This window comes from Myotis myotis, unplaced genomic scaffold, assembly GCF_014108235.1.
Source record: "Myotis myotis isolate mMyoMyo1 unplaced genomic scaffold, mMyoMyo1.p scaffold_m19_p_7, whole genome shotgun sequence".
NCBI classification, from domain to species: Eukaryota; Metazoa; Chordata; class Mammalia; order Chiroptera; family Vespertilionidae; genus Myotis; species Myotis myotis.
The window spans coordinates 78,085,400-78,101,482 of NW_023416379.1; the positions used below are offsets into that span (position 1 = coordinate 78,085,400).

At 39.9% G+C, this 16,083-nt stretch overlaps 1 protein-coding gene across 2 annotated transcripts in view; it reads right to left on the reverse strand.

Annotated features, from left to right (window-relative positions):
- EFHC1 (EF-hand domain containing 1) overlaps positions 1 to 16,083 on the reverse strand; it is a 64,430-nt gene that overhangs the window by 21,569 nt on the left and 26,778 nt on the right. For both annotated transcript variants that reach the window (XM_036316873.1, XM_036316874.1), the window contains exons 5-7: positions 14,832 to 15,021; positions 9,525 to 9,745; positions 584 to 724 (exon numbers count right to left, since the gene is read on the reverse strand). In XM_036316873.1, the coding sequence (XP_036172766.1) occupies positions 584 to 724; positions 9,525 to 9,745; positions 14,832 to 15,021 (552 nt within the window). The remainder of the gene's footprint in view (positions 1 to 583; positions 725 to 9,524; positions 9,746 to 14,831; positions 15,022 to 16,083) is intronic.

A 16,083-nucleotide genomic window follows, 5' to 3' on the forward strand; every position in this document is an offset into this window, starting at 1 on the left:
TTCTAAATAAAATGTTTATATTCTTTTTTCTACATTTTTTCCATTTTTAAAAGACATTATCCTTTGAATTCCTATCAGTAATTTGCCTCAGGGAATTCAGGGAATTGCCTGAGTGGAATATTCAGAATTTAAATTTATGTCTCTTTCCAGACCTATGTTCTCAACCACTAGCCATATGACCTCTCAAAGGCAACATCTAGTTAACTGATACCAATAAATGAGTCCCTTTATTATATTTAGTGACTATAAAATATAACAAGCTAGATATGACAAGTAATGCTAAAAATTAGTAAGACATGGTCTCTACCCTCAAGGAAGTCAGAGTACACTGCAAAGGCACACAGACACATAAATAAATTGAATATAAAGCAGGCTTTCATAACTACTTAATTAAAAATGCAAAAAGGGCTGTCAAAATTTGAGGGGCAGAGGGGAAGATTAATGATCTAAGAAAAGATTTTTGTGGGAGATTGGCCTTGAGCTACATCTTGGTTCAGGGACACCATACTTAACAGCGTCCAACATACATCAAGGCACGATACTGAGACAGAACAGAATCTTAGTATATAAAAATTATCCTCACCAGTGAAGCCAAAAAACGAAGCACCTTGTTCTCATTCATCAGCATTTTAATAATATCTTTTTTCGGAGCTTTTGGAATGAGAACAAAACAATTCTGAGCAGAATCTTCGACTGGTCCAAAACCATTATAGGGAGGTAATTCCTGAAGAAATACAGGAAGCAAGAAGCAGATGCTATTTGTATTAAGAACTACAAAGTAACTAAGTTTCTTTGAAAAATCTAGAAAACATTTAAAAGATATTTCAATATTTAAAATGTAGTCAGAAAAAAAAACACACTGCATATTCCATTCCTCTTATTATAGACTAGAGGCCCGATGCATGAAATCCGTGCAAGAATAGGCCTTCCTTCCCCCGGTTGCAGGCACCGGCTTCCCTCTGGCACCCGGTACCCGGGCTTCCCTCCAGCTGCTGGCAGGCGCAGGCTTCACTCAGAGCCCTGGCTTTGGCTGGAAGGTTGTCTGGTCTAATTAGCATATTATGCTTTTATCATTACAGATTTTTTTTGTTAATCCTCACCTGAGGATATGTTTTCCATTGCTTCTCAGAGAGAGTGGAAGGGAGGGAGGAACTGAGGAAGGAGGCAAGAGGGGAAGAGAGAGAGAAACATTGATGAGAGAGAGACATATAACCAGTTGCTTCCTGCCCATGCCCTAACCCAGGGCAGGGAGCAAACCCACAAACCAGTACATGCCCTTGACTGGGAATCGAACCCATGACCCTTTGATGTGCAGGCCAATACTCTAACCACTGAGCAACACCGACCAGGGCTATTTATAGATTTTGTACCTTGATCATTCCTTATAGAAGTGACTGCTGATGCTACAAAGTAACTCTCAGGGCTACAGTGAAACTACTGCTGATGTTCACTGACCCCTTACCTGGCCCTACTCCCAGGCCCAATCCTGGCCCTTGTGACCATCCTAGCATGATTTTGTTAGTGGTGGAAGTGGGGGTGGGGGGTGGGGGGGTGGGACTGGTCCTTGTCCCCACCTGTTGCTCATGGAAGTGGAATTCTTGAGATATCTCAAAAAAAAAAAGAGAGAATTTTCTGAGATTCATATGGTAGAATGAGTGATTTTTATTTTTGTGGAATTACATCCCTGAGTTTCCAAGGCCCCCTCTCCCTCAGTCCTCCCATAGAAGTGTAGCTTTGGCTTTAGCAGGGCTAAAATCAGAGTCAGTGTCCAGAGTGTCCATTCCATGTTGGCACAATCCAATACAGCATCAGGATAGCTTAATTTGTGTTTCCGGCCACAGTCCATCAGTCCACTGCATGCGGGGTTTCCCAGGCCACATGGCTATGGAGGAAACAAGGGCGAAAGCAAGGAAGCAGGAGTGACAGTGCCCCATGAGCCAAGAGTCACAAAAGCAACATGAGGGCAAACTCCTTTAAGGGATTATGCAGCCCCACATTTTCATGGGCTTGCATTAGCCACACCCATTCTGTTCCCAGGTGTGACTGACAGGAACCTTCCCTAGTCATCCCAACTTCTCTGTGCATGCATCCATCTCCCCTTTGTTGGACCCCTTCTCCTTTCTCCTGGTGTTCTGCGGGGAATGGACCAGTGTTTCTCGAGAGAGTGTGAAATGGCAGCTTCCTGGTTAAGCTTCCCAAATGGCCAAGCTTATCATCTCTGGCTTCCCCCTTTGCTCCTTTCCTACTATTAATAACCATTAATTATAATGGTGTCAACTTGGTTCATTTTCCCTCTTTACTTCCATATTTCTAATATTTTCATTACTTGAGTTTTGCCTCACAGAAGAGGGATGACAGCCGTACTTACTGAGAACTCTCCTTTCCTAGTGAAGGAGCAAACTCAAAATAAATTTCATTGGCGAGTAGTGTAGAAGTATATAGGATGAGCTTATATTTCTTATTCAGGTTCCACAAAGAGCTGAAAGCATCACTCTAGGATAGTGATGGCGAACCTTTTGAGCTCGGCATGTCAGCATTTTGAAAAACCCTAACTTAACTCTGGTGCCGTGTCACATATAGAAATTTTTTGATATTTGCAACCATAGTAAAACAAAGACTTATATTTTTGATATTTATTTTATATATTTAAATGCCATTTAACAAAGTCAGCCAAAAAAATGAGTTCGCATGTCACCTTGGACACGCGTGTCATAGGTTCGCCATCACTGCTCTAGGATGCTAGGATTTGCTTGTCTCAAAGCTTAAGTAGTTTTGAGGGTGTTATCCACTCTCTCATCAATACTAGCTAGAAAGCATCAGAGTTCTTTTTCTCTGATTCCTTGCTATGCTTTCTTAGCAAACTCAGCTTGTACCTTGCTTTTCACTTGTACTAGTAGATACCTTCCCAAAATCTTTTTATAAATTATGTCCAGGCACTTTAACAAATTAGTCTATAAGATCCCTGGTCCATCTGTAATAGGGTACTCCCTCAAAACCCAGTAACTCTGCCATGCTCATTCAAGGTGCAGTGATCAGAACACTGACCCTGCACTCCACTTGCCAGGGCTGCAGTGATGTGATCATCATGGCTGGAATATGACAGAGGATCCGGTGGGTGGGCAATGACCTAATTTGCTCCAAGAGCAACACCACTGCTCAACGAATGTACAAGCTTTCATGGACAGAGGGACCTGTGTGAGATGCCAAATACTAGTAAGTTTTGCATTACTCTGGAGGCCAGGCAGAAATGCAGTGGTGGGATCTAAACTTGCTTTGCATCTGCAATAACACACAATGACAGCAGCCTGGTTGGGGGATGGGGGTGGAGGTTGAGAGATTTTGAAATAGGGAGATACCTGTAAGCCTCTGAGTGCCTTCCTCTCAAATTCCTTTTGTGTTCAAAAAGATTCTACCTGCTTTTCCTGAATTGCACCTCATTTGCTCTGCTTGGAATGAAGACCTTCCCTAAATATCAGCCCATATACTTGGAGTCCTGGCACTGGGCTTCTCATACTCCAAGTTACTGCCTGGGTCCTGTTTAAATCTAGATGAGCCACTCCTCTGACTGTGGACATTCTCACTCCTAGTTAATCCTCCTCTTATGACCCACCCACCAGAGTTTCTGCCCAGGCCTTCTAAACAAAGCAAGTATAACGATGAGCGTGAAAGTCCCATATCCCCTCACGTACTGCCTTTAGGGGACATCTCCATACCAGATTAGCTCTCCTGACAGTCCTTGGTTTCCTCCTCTGCCTCACCAGCACGTCTCCATATGGAGCCAGCTTGAGAGGGAACACATCTGGCCATTGGACCCATGTTTACTTACTCCCAATCTAGCAGATCAGCCTGACCTATGAGTGTTGATTCTCAAACTGAATATATCCCTTTCATATCCACTTCTGCCCCTGACCATTAGCTTGGCTCCAGCTTTACCCCTCTAGACCCTGCTACTGTGCCCCATCCCTGCTTTACAACTATGTTGTTCAGGGTTTAAATGACTGAAGGGTCAAGACTAAGGAGAGCTAACTGTATTTGCAGTTTGGTAAGAGGAGCTCTCTTACTCATTTCCAACACAGACTTTTATTAATAGGCAGAGAATTTATTTGTAATATAGAGAATTTACTGAAAATAAACTGACCAAACACTATAATTAATGTGCCATATATATGGAGTTTTAGTATACAGAGTGACTGATAGGCAAAACAAACATCTACGTAGTTCTTCACTTCTCTCTGCTCTCTATCCAAGTCTCCCCATCCTTTACTTTCTTTGGAAGATAGGTTAAGAGAAAAAAAAGTATTATGGTAATGAGAGTGGAATGGAGAAGTATCCTAGGACTCAAAAGCTCTTATCAACTCAAAAGATGGATCAAAGGGCTCCAAAAGGTGCACCATTGTTACAATCCCTCCCATCCCACCCCCTGCTTAGGTAAAACTCACCCTTGCACTTTGCAATATGACCTTGGGAAAGTCCCCTGGACCGCTATCTTACACTACACTTATCTGTAAACTAAAGTGGTGGAATAGTTGGCTTGATAAGAATCTAGATCTGTTCCCATGGTATTTTTTCAAATGCTGCCAAAAATTTGAGGGTGAGGCACATTCAATGGTACAGAGTTCTATCAGAAAAAAAAACAGCAACTGATAGCAAGAGGTACAGTCATGTATCATAATGACAGAAATATGTTCCGAGAAAGGCGTTGTCAGGTGATTTCAGCATCGTGTGAACATCATAGGGCACACTCACACAAATCTAGGTGGTATAGCCAACTACACACCTAAGCTATATGGCATAACCTAGTCCTCCTGGCTACAGGCCTGCACAGCATGTGACTATACTGAATACTACAGGCAAGTGTAACAGCGGTATTTCTGTATTTAAACATAGATAAGGCCTAGTAAAAACATGCTATAAATATAAAAACTGGTTCACCTGTACGCAACACTTACCAAGAACAGAGCTTGCAGGACTGGAAGTTGCTCTGGCTGAGTCAGCGAGTGAGGAGTGAATGTGAAAGCCTGCACATGACTGTACACTTTCCAAACACTGTACCCTTAGGCGATACTAAATTTATAAGAAGATATTTTTCTTCAACAATAATTTAATCTTAACTCACGGTAATGTTTTTACTTTAAAAACTTTTGAATTTTTTAAAAAATTTCAACTCTTCTATGAAAAAACTTGGCTTAAAACACAAACTTTGTCCAGCTGTATAACAATATTTTTCTTTATATCTTTATTTTATAAGTTTTCTCTATTTTTAAATTTTTTCAGAACACGTTTTGTTAAAAACTAAGACACAACTACACACATTAGCTGAGGCCTACACAGGGTCTGGACCTAAATATCACTGTCTTCCGCTCCACATCTTGTCCCCTGGAAGGTCTTGAGGGGCAGTAACACACATGGAGCTGTCCTCTCCTCTGAGAGCAAATGCCTTCTTCTGGAACACCTTCTGCAGGACCCGCCTGAGGCTCTTCTTGAGGAGGTGTCACTGTTTTCAGAAACATGCCCATGATGGTTAGCTTGGGTTGTTTGTTTTTTACATCATAAATCTGCTTATAGACCAATAATGCATCATGAACATTCCTCTCTAATAATACAAACCTTTTGGTGTTGGGGGTCCATTTTTCAAACTTTCTAAGGAGTGTGTTGAGGTCTGCAAAAGCTTCTGCTAAAACCTTCACTGTGAATTTTCTTGGGGGTTCATCTTTTTCTTCTCCTGCAGTTTCCTTTTCTCTTGCCTCTTCACCTACGCATTCCAGTTCCAGCAACTCTACATTAGTTAATTTCTCGGGATCCACCTCTAGGAGCTCCTCAATGTCATCTCATCCACACTCAGGCTAGTCATTTGCCATCTCAACCACAGTCTTCATTTTTGCAACATCCTCGTCCTTGATAAAGCCTTTGAAGTCACGGGTGAACCTCCTGAGTGTCTTCTTCCAGATGCCATTCATATACTCCTTGGTGACATCACCCCAAGTTCAAGTAAGGTTCTTGGTGCAGTCAAAATGTTGTAATCCCTCCAGAATTACATCAGTGTCTTCCTCAGTTGCAGCAATAGCCTGGTTCAAGACCCTCCTCAGGTACTAGGCCTTAAAACCTGCTGTAACTCCTTGATCCATTGGTTGCATCAAAAAGGGGGTTTTAGAGGGAGACATAGCACTTGGATACTGGGATGACTGTTACCAATAAAAGAAGGATGTTCAGGAGCATTATCAATAAGCAAAATCTTGAAGGGTATGTTATTCTCTAAACAGTACTCCATTTCACTGGCAGAGCAATGCAGGAGGGCATCTTGGGAGAGGAGTTGAGTCACCCATGACTTCCATGTCCCTGTAGGAAACTGGCAATGTGTGCTTATCGATATGCTTGAACGCCCAGGGGTTCTCACTGTGCCAGATCACAAGGGTTTCGATTTGTAGCCGGCAACATTGCCCCTAAACAAGACTGTTATTTTGTATGTAAAAGCCTCGGAACCTGGCATTGACTTGGCCTCCTGTGGAAGGAAGTCCATTCATGCATCTGTTTCCAGAATATGGAGGTCTCATCCATATTGAATATTTGCTCTGGCAGATAATTTTGCTCCACAATCAGCTTATCTAGAGTTTCCAAAAATTCCTCAGCTGCCTTCACATCAACACTCACATTATGGAATGAATAACAATACTTGAATAATTTAAACCATCTAGAGCTAGTGATAAATTCACATCAAAGCTGGGACCAGCCTTTTCTTTCAACATCAAAAACAAATCTCTCTGTGGCTGTGATCCTTGTGGTGCCGAGAGGACATACTGCTATATCTACTCTTCCATCTGGGTCATTAGATGTTTCTCCATATCTAACACAGGCCCTTCTCAAATTTCTGTTAGTCTCATTACCTTTGTTCTTGCTCTTCAAGATTGTAGCTATGGTGGAATGGGACATGCCTGACTGGAAAGATGTAGCCATCACTAATTGTCTACCTTTGTAGTCTTTAATCATTTTCATTTTGCATCCAGATCAGTCACTGGCAACATTAGCAGTGGATTTGTATGCATAGGAACCACAATGAGCAAAACTACACAAGATTAATCACGAGAGAAAATGATGCAGTCAAGATGCGGTAAACACAAAATGTATCAGGCTGCTGCTGGCATAACACTGTTTTACAACAAACTTTATTTAAGTAGGTAGAACAAGTTCACTCTAAAATAATGAAAAGAAGTTTAGTACATTGAAATCATAAGCCAGTGACACAGTCATTTACTATCATTACCTAGCATCATGTACCGTACATAACTGTATGAGCTGTAATTTTAAATGACTAGCAGTGCACGATTACACCAGTGTCACCACAAACACGTAAGTGATGTGCTGTGCTGTGACATTATAACGCCACTTGGTGATAGGAATTTGTCACCTCCATTATAATCTTATGGGACCACTGTTGTACATGTGGCCATTGTTGACCCAAATATGACGCATGACTGTATTATTACCACCTACACTTGCTTCCAGAAGTTTTATTGCCCCTGAGAACTCACAGCATACACCAAATTCCAAATTCTTCTTTGCATTGTTTTAATGAAATGTTGGTTCTAAGAGGCTTGTGTAAGAGATCTTTTGGGATAGCAAACACATACTAATCAGGCAGTCTTCTTCAGCCTACTTCAAGAGACATACAGTATACATACCTTTGACTTGCTGGGCACTGTTAGTCGCTAGGAGCACAAAGATGTACAGAATATAGTCCCTGCCCTCAAGGAAGTTATAGCCTAGTTGAGAAAATGCATAAACAGGTATTTTAATGTAATAGATGAGTGTTCGTGGAGAGGCATAGAGCACCCCAGGAACACACAGGAGGTGGCCAGCCCTGCCTGGAGCTTCAGAGATACTCTCTTGGAAGAGAGAAAGCCTATACTGAGCTGTGAAGAATAAGAAAGAGTCGTGTGAAAAAAATGATGGAAAAGTGGTTTAAGCAGGTGAAGAGCATTGCAAAAGTCCAAGGGAGTAAATCAGAATGTAGCACCTGCAGGACCACACATTATTCAGTATAATGGAGGCTCAGGGCACACAGATAGGCAGCAGATGGGGAGAAGGTAAGGGCCTGGGCTGGAGCAACTCAATTCCATCCTGTTGTTTCTCTTTTGAAAAGAAACAGCCCGGCGACATTATTTTACACACACAGTGGCAACAGCAATGAGTCACAGGTCTGACCACCCTTCCTTACACATGAGCAACAGACAAAGAGGTTGTATGACTCGCTCCTAATCCAAAGAGGTATAAAAACAATCACACTTTCAGTCCACGATACTGTTCTACCTTAATACTTCAGACACTTCTTGAATTTTTGTATAATGTGTAATTTTTAAAATGTGCAATTCTCACCTGAAACTCTAAAATATGTGGCTGAGCCACTCTGAAGACTGAAGTTTACCATTTTACTATTCCAGTGCATTAAAAGCACCATGAACTTACTCTCATGTCAGAGTGGACTTCTGTGGTGCTCAGAACTGAATTCTGTAGTTCAGTGTGACTCTAAGGAAAGCTATGTTGCAATGAAAGAAAGCCATCTTCCAACATCTTCAGTTAATCAGTTTTTGTTTTGCTGTCAACCAGTTTTTCAGTGAAAGGGTTTGATAAATAAGCAAGAAACAATGAAATGCCCTCAGGATCTGGAATGTGAAAAATGTCTTTTTAAAAAATCTAAACGAAAAAAATATTACAAAAGTAATGCAAGATTTGATATAAAAGGAGAAATTAAAACCACACACAGATTTTTCTGGGTCAAGAAATACATAACATTTTATTTTGAATAAATTAAAATGATGACAAACTGACTTCAGAAAGGTTTTTTTTTTCTTATTTACTTATCTATCATTTTTAAATATGTTATTATTGATTTTTACAGAGAAAGGAAGGGAGAGGGAGAGACAGAAACATCGATGAGAGAGAAACATGCGAGAGAAACATCGATGAGAGGGAAACATGTGAGAGAAACATCGATGGGCTGCCTCCTGCATGCCCCCTCCTGGGGACTGAGCCCCAAACCTAGGCATGAGTCCTGACTGGGAATCAAACCAGTGATTGATTTGATTCCCAGTCAGGACACAAGCCCAGGTTTGGGGCTCAATCCTTTGGTGCATGGGACAGTGTTCAACCAGCTGAGCCACTCTGGCCAGGGCAGAAAGGTTTTTCTTATTGGTCCTCCTTTAACAGTACATGAAAATATTTCTTCACGCAAGAGCAAACATAAGCTATCGCGAGTCTTTCAAAATCAAATAGATCCAAAACCTCATTATTTACATTCTATTTCTTCATCAATTAAGTTGAGGCTCTTTTCATATGTACATTAGCCATTTATATTTCTTCTTTTGTGAACTGCTCTATTTTATATGCTTTGTCCAGTTTCTTTTTTGTCTGTTTTTTGCTTTTTTTTTTTTTTTTTTACTGGATATTCACCTGTCTTTTTTTTCCTTTTTCTTAAACTTTACATCAAAATATTAATTATCTCACTACACTCAGAACTAGCGTTCCATTACCTGTTTTACAGGAGGTTGTTCCTTCTTGCTTACATCAATACATGGTAAATCAGAGATTCCAAACTTTTCTTTGTAATAGTGTCGAGTAAACGGGTCACAATCGTAAATGAAGAAGGTTCTCCCGAGGATAGTGAGAGGCTTCCCAACGATGAAGTCTTTGGCAGTATACCATTCCAACACCTCCTGATCAGAGATTTCCAGCACACACTTAGGGAAGTTCTCTAACATAAGAGAGCAGGGAGAGAGGAAAGAAGGAATGAGGATGGGACACACAGCAGCAGGGCATTCTGGAGAACCTGACAGAGTGCAGTGGTTGGCTCTGGTCAAGGGTCAGGGCCTCCTCTACATTCCCAGGGGAACACAGGCTGTGTACTTCCATCTGTTGACAGGACACATAAATAATACCCCAGATGGCTTTTGTAAAGTCTCTCTCCCATGTTCAGTTCCAACTATCACTACAGGTCACTGATCTTAACAGAATTAATGCTCAGGAGAAATCATCGCTGGAAAAAACAATAAAAGTTCTTGTGTAAAAAAAAAAGTCCTTGTGTAGAGTATTAGATCTAGAAGGAACCCAACAAATTATCAGTGATCACATATACCATGTACTAGGTACACTACTAAATACTGAGATTACAACAATTAACAATATAAACAACATTCCTGTCTTAATGAAGAAAGCATTCTGTTTGAAGTGACAGATATTAACAATTACACAAATAAATGGCTTCATTTCAATTGTGATCACTGCTATTGGGACAGTGTGACCTAGTCCTGTGACAGGAGGCAGGGACAGTGAGCAAGATGATTACAGTAATCCCTACATCTGGGGAATCAACACATTTTTAAAATGTAAAATCAACCTTGCTTTTTTGGAATAAATCCAATTTTGTCACACTGTTTTACGAGAACTAAGTGTTGGAAACCATAAGGTAGTCAATCGGTTCTGGTAAAGTATCACGCTGCATAGCTTTAACCACAAAGCTTGGCCTCAGAACTCTGATCTCAGGAGGCAGGAGAGGTAGACTGGTATTCTCTTGTTAATTGCTAAGATGGGAAAATAGAAAAGGAGGCTAACATTCTGCTATATCACACAGAAAGGGATGAACTCTAGCCCTTGATCATGCTAAAAGAAGGGCTGGTATTTTCCCAACCAGGCATCTTAAAAGCCCCTCCTCCCTGTGTGCAGTGCCTAACCCTACTAGATCCCTTTGAGTTACCCCAGTAAGTGATGGGCAATGGGGACACAGCTCGTGACTCCATGAGTTTTCCTCAGTAAACAAGGTTCTGAGAGATCTGGGTGTGTGTGTGTGTGTTCCAGCCATTTATCCTTGTTTGCCCAACAATTACCTTTTTCATATAATGCTGGATTTATCTTACTGATATGATGTTTAGGATTTCTGCACTTATGTTCATGAGTGAGATTGTAGTTCTTTTTTCTCATGGTGTCTTTAGTTTTTTTTTAACAATGAATGAATTAAGTTCTTTTTCTTTTCTATGAGTTTATATGAAGCTTGAAATTATATGTTCTTTAAATATTTGGCACCCAGCTCTGCCACAGAGCCTTCTTTAGTCACTCCAGCTCCTATCTCTTCTTCTGAGCTCTGTCTACATGGCATAACTAGTTATATAATCAGATAGTCTTGGACACTTGTGTTATTGTTTAATGGCTTTGTGTACTAATGTGACCTGTTTCCCCAGTCACTAGAAGGAACTTAAGGACAAGGGTTCTAGGTCTGAAAGTTATATTTTCATTTTATCCTCCACAGCACTTAGCACATGAACTAGTTCCCATAGCAGTCACGTAACTCTTGTTTAACTGAATTTAGTAAGAATCATCCACTGGATAAATGGCTTTGAGAGTCAATTAAACATCAACTCTACACTCCTTCTAGTTAAAGGAATTATTTACTTAGCTGATGGAAGCTTAGCTTTTTCTATCCTGCTGCATAACTAACAATAACTTTTACAAAAACATATGTTTCCTACCTCTTAAAAGAACCCTTCACATGTTAACATGCTGCCTCTCCATGTAACTGATGAAAACTTTGTTACAATTTGGGAAGTTATAGAACAGGATGATTAGTGTTATTTTTATTAAATTGACTGGAGTGACATTGGTCAACATGAACATACAGGTTTCATGTGTGGGTTCTATGTTAAAAAATCTGTATATTGGCCCTAGTTGGTCTGGCTCAGTGGATAGAGTGTCGGCCTGTGGACTGAGGGGTGCCGGGTTCGATTCCGGTCAAGGGCATGTACCTTGGTTGCGGGCACATCCCCGGTGGGAGGTGTGCAGGAGGCAGCTGATCGATGTTTCTCTCTCATCGATGTTTCTAACTCTCTATCCCTCTGCCTTCCTCTCTGTAAAAAATCAATGAAATTTATAAAAAAAATCAAAAAAAAATCTGTATATTGCACCATGTGCCCACCACCCAAAGTCAAATCTTCTCCTCTCACCTTATATTAGGACTTCTCTCTCCACCCCCATCCCTCTGGCAACCACCACACTACTGTTTGTGTTTATAAGTTTCAGTTTTATATTCCACATATGAGTAAAATCATAATGGTTCTTAGGTTCTTAGCTTTTTCTGATTGACTTATTTCACTTAGCATAATGTTCTCAAGGTCCATCCTGTTGTTGCAAATGGCGCTATTTCATCCTTTCTCATGGCTGAATAGTATTCCATTGTGTATATGGACCACATCTTCATCCAGTCCACTAACACAGGACACTTTGGTTGTTTCCATGTCTTGGCCACTGTGAATAAGGCTGCAATGAACATAGGGGTGCATATATCTTTGCGAATACATGATTTCAAGTTTTTTGGGTATATACCCAGGAGTGAGATTGCTGGGTCATATGGTAGCTCTATTCTTAATTTTTTGAGGAATCACCAGATTGCTGTCCATAGTGGTTGTACCAATCTACATTCCCACCAGCAGTGAATGAGGGTTCCCTTTTTTCCACAATCTCTCCAATACTTGTTGTTGCTTGTCTTGTTGATAATGGCCACTCTAACAGGTGTGAGGTGGTATCTCATCGTAGTTTTGATTTGAATTTCCCTAATTGCCAGTGAGGTTGAGCATTTTTTCATATATCTATTGGCTGTTGTATGTCTTCTTGGGAAAGATGTATTTTCAGGTCCTCTGCCCACTTTTTATTGTATTGTTTATTTATTTGATGTTGAGTTTTATGAGTTCCTTATATATTTTGGAAATTAAATCTTTGTCAGAGCTACTATTTGCAACTACCATCTCCCATCTGGTTGGCTGCCTGTTTGTTTTGTTGTCCGTTTCTTTTGCTGTGCAGAAGCTTTTTAGTTTGATATAGTCCCATTCGTTTATTTTTGCCTTTTCTCCCCTCTCCTTTGGGGTCAAGTTCATAAAATGTTCTCTACAACGCCGGTCCGTAAGTTTGGCACCTATAGTTTCTTCTATGTAACTTATTGTTTTAGGTCTTACATTTAGGTCTTTGATCCATTTTGAATTAATTTTTGTACATGGGGACAGAACAGGATGATTATTTATTGAAAATTTTAGATGGAGGCCACATGAATAAAAAAGAGACAAGTGTGGAACCTGAGAGTTCAAGGAACTCGGTTTTAGTGACACTTTTTTTCAAGGTCTGCTGACATTTCCATTCTTTCTTTTAATTTACTGTAAATCTAACTTTTATCAGTTCCAGATGGCAGAAATTTCAGGCTCATTTAAGCAATCTGAAAGGCCAAAATTAGTACCTCAGTCCTAATGTCTTAGGACTCTAAGAGGGCTGGATAGTAGGCTATATATAAGAATATGACAGGCAGCAGCCAAACTCTGTTGAACCAGGGCACAGATCCAGTTCTTGCTAGCACGGAATACAATCTGTGTTAGCAATTATTCTCAGTTTTTCAAAAAAAGAGATTTAAATGTTAACTCTCTTAATTTAAAACAATTTTACTCCCTTTTATTCTCTTCACCAATCTCACTCTCTTCTACCTCGCAAGCAACCATTCTAACGTGCAGCTTTTTTTATTATAGTGTATTATGTATATTGTTTTGTGTGTATTTTACTTTATGCAAACGTTATTGCATTATACATCTCTTTTTACTTTTTTTCTACACAGCACTATGTATTTAAGATGCACCTATTTGCTTTCTTGTACATTGTGTTTATTGCTTCTTACACTACATATTTATCAAGGTATACCTTCATCACATTTTGTTTATCCACTCTCCCAATGATAGAAATCTCCAACTCCTTACCCCCAAATAACACTGCATTCTTTTTTAAACACTGTGCAGGCCAAGACTTTAGCCTTCAGACGGCCACTTTGTTTATAACCTTTAAGACAAACCTCTTGCTCAATACCTGGAATTTCTTATCTCCTAACTCCCCAAAAAATCAATGAACATTTACAGAGTTCTGTCAACCATCCAACCATGAGATATGTCATATGCCACCAATATGGCATTTTTATAATAAAACATTCTTTTAAAATATATTTTTATTGACTTCAGAGAGTAAGGGAGAGGGGGAGAGATTTAGAAACATCAATGATGAGAGGGAATCATTGATTGGCTGCCTCCTGCACATCCCCTGGGCATGTGCCCCGACTGGGAATCGAACCATGACCTCCTGGTTCATAAGTTGATGCTCAGCCACTGAGCATGCACACCAGCCAGGCAAAGAGAACATTCTTAACTACAAAGTCAGTAACTAAAGCAAGCCTACATATCGCAGAGAAATACTGATGTGAGGCAGGTGCCACCTGCGTTTTGTTGTGGCCTCACTCTCCAGTCCACTAGGTTCCTTTACACCAGCAAAGAAAGAGCAAGTGTTCACACAGTGGCGCTACACTCTATGAGCCACAGACATGCCTTTTCCAATCCTAAGTCATCCCACATAGAAACTCCTTTTGTCACAGAGTTGAGGCAAGAAGCAAAGTCAAAAAAGCACATAAGGAAATGAAAAGCTGTATCTGTGAATGAAAAAGCTTTTTTCAGAAATGCACAAAAATCTGATATTAAGTTGCGTTAGTTCAGAAGCCTTGATCTCCCACACTTTCATAAATCTCCCACTGCTGTTTTGTTTTTGTTTTCTGACTTGGATATCAGTCCTCTCCACAGACCATTTCTGAGTGGAGCCTGAACCAAGGGGGCAAGTAAAGGACAAAAATTAAGGGAAAGCAGTTTTTAGTCCCTTTAAGAACACACCAAGAGCCTCCTAAGTGTAAAGGGAAATGACCACACTGGTCATTTAGAAACTCCTCTAAAATCCAAAAAAAGGTCCAATTATCAGAAAATAAACCAAACCATACGTACTTGCATCCACCAAAATCTTGGGCATACGCTGGCGGTTCATCAGGACCGGGAAGGGATCATGCCCATCATTCCGTTCATGGATCTCTCGAATTTCTACCGTATCATCCATAAGATAGTAATGAATGATGTACTTCCGACATTCACCGAACATGCTGTCTGTATCATCCCAGATCGCATAGAATCGAAGAACCTTTGAGAAACCCAAAGTAGTGACTTAAATACGAATTCTATAAGTGGAGAGTTTAACTTAGCTACTTTGGCATTCATATATCAGACAATAATGAAGAGATTAGCTAGAAAGACAATGAAGCAATCTCAAATGGTCAAAAAAAAAAAAGAAATTTTTACCAAACATACAAAAACATCTGAAATTATATATCAGATGTCAACAGCTGGAAAATATTAATAGGCTTATAAATCTGTGCTGAGAAAAAATATTCACTTTGACCCAAAAATATTAGTCAGGGAAAGAGAAGTTGAATTAAAAGAGCAATGGATCCTTTATACAGTTACTAATAAAGGTGCATGTGAATGGTTTGTATGTAATTAATATGGAAAGAATTTTCATTTACTCATTAGTCTTTTTTTAGTTTATCAACACATATCTTCTAGTAATATCAACAACACAATCTTTAAATTCAAAGTAATAACAGATATATAATTGATATAAAGAACATCCTTAAAAAGACTGTGATAGTGCTAGGTAAAATTTTCTGAACTAAAAGGAATTACATTTCTGAGAGAGAAAAAGCAGCAAAGAAGCACTGAGGGTGATCTTTCCCTTCAGCACACAAAGGAAGACTGAAATCTCCTACACACCATGCCCACCAGGGGGAGCACAGGAAGGCTGGAAGAGAGTTGGAAAATACCCAGAACATTTTGTACTCACATATTAACATAAAACTTAACAAGAATCATCTGTAATGGAATGCTTCTGTGAAATTACTATTTGAGCATTAGAAATCTACTTATATGCAAAATAAATAACCCATTTAAGGTGTCCCAAAGGATTCTGTTGAGGTTAACTCACATTTGGGAAATAAGTAGCCAGCTGGAAATATAAAGTGGAAAGATGTAGCTCAGGAATGCTCTAAGATTTAAAGTTTGGTGGAAGTCATAAGACTTACTTCCACCATCTTCTTTGGATCTCTATAAAACTTTGGCATTCCTAGCCCTCTAACTCTAATAAAATCTGAAAAATAGCACTGTATCCAAATGGTTATATTATAGGTGTGATGTTTCAAAACACACA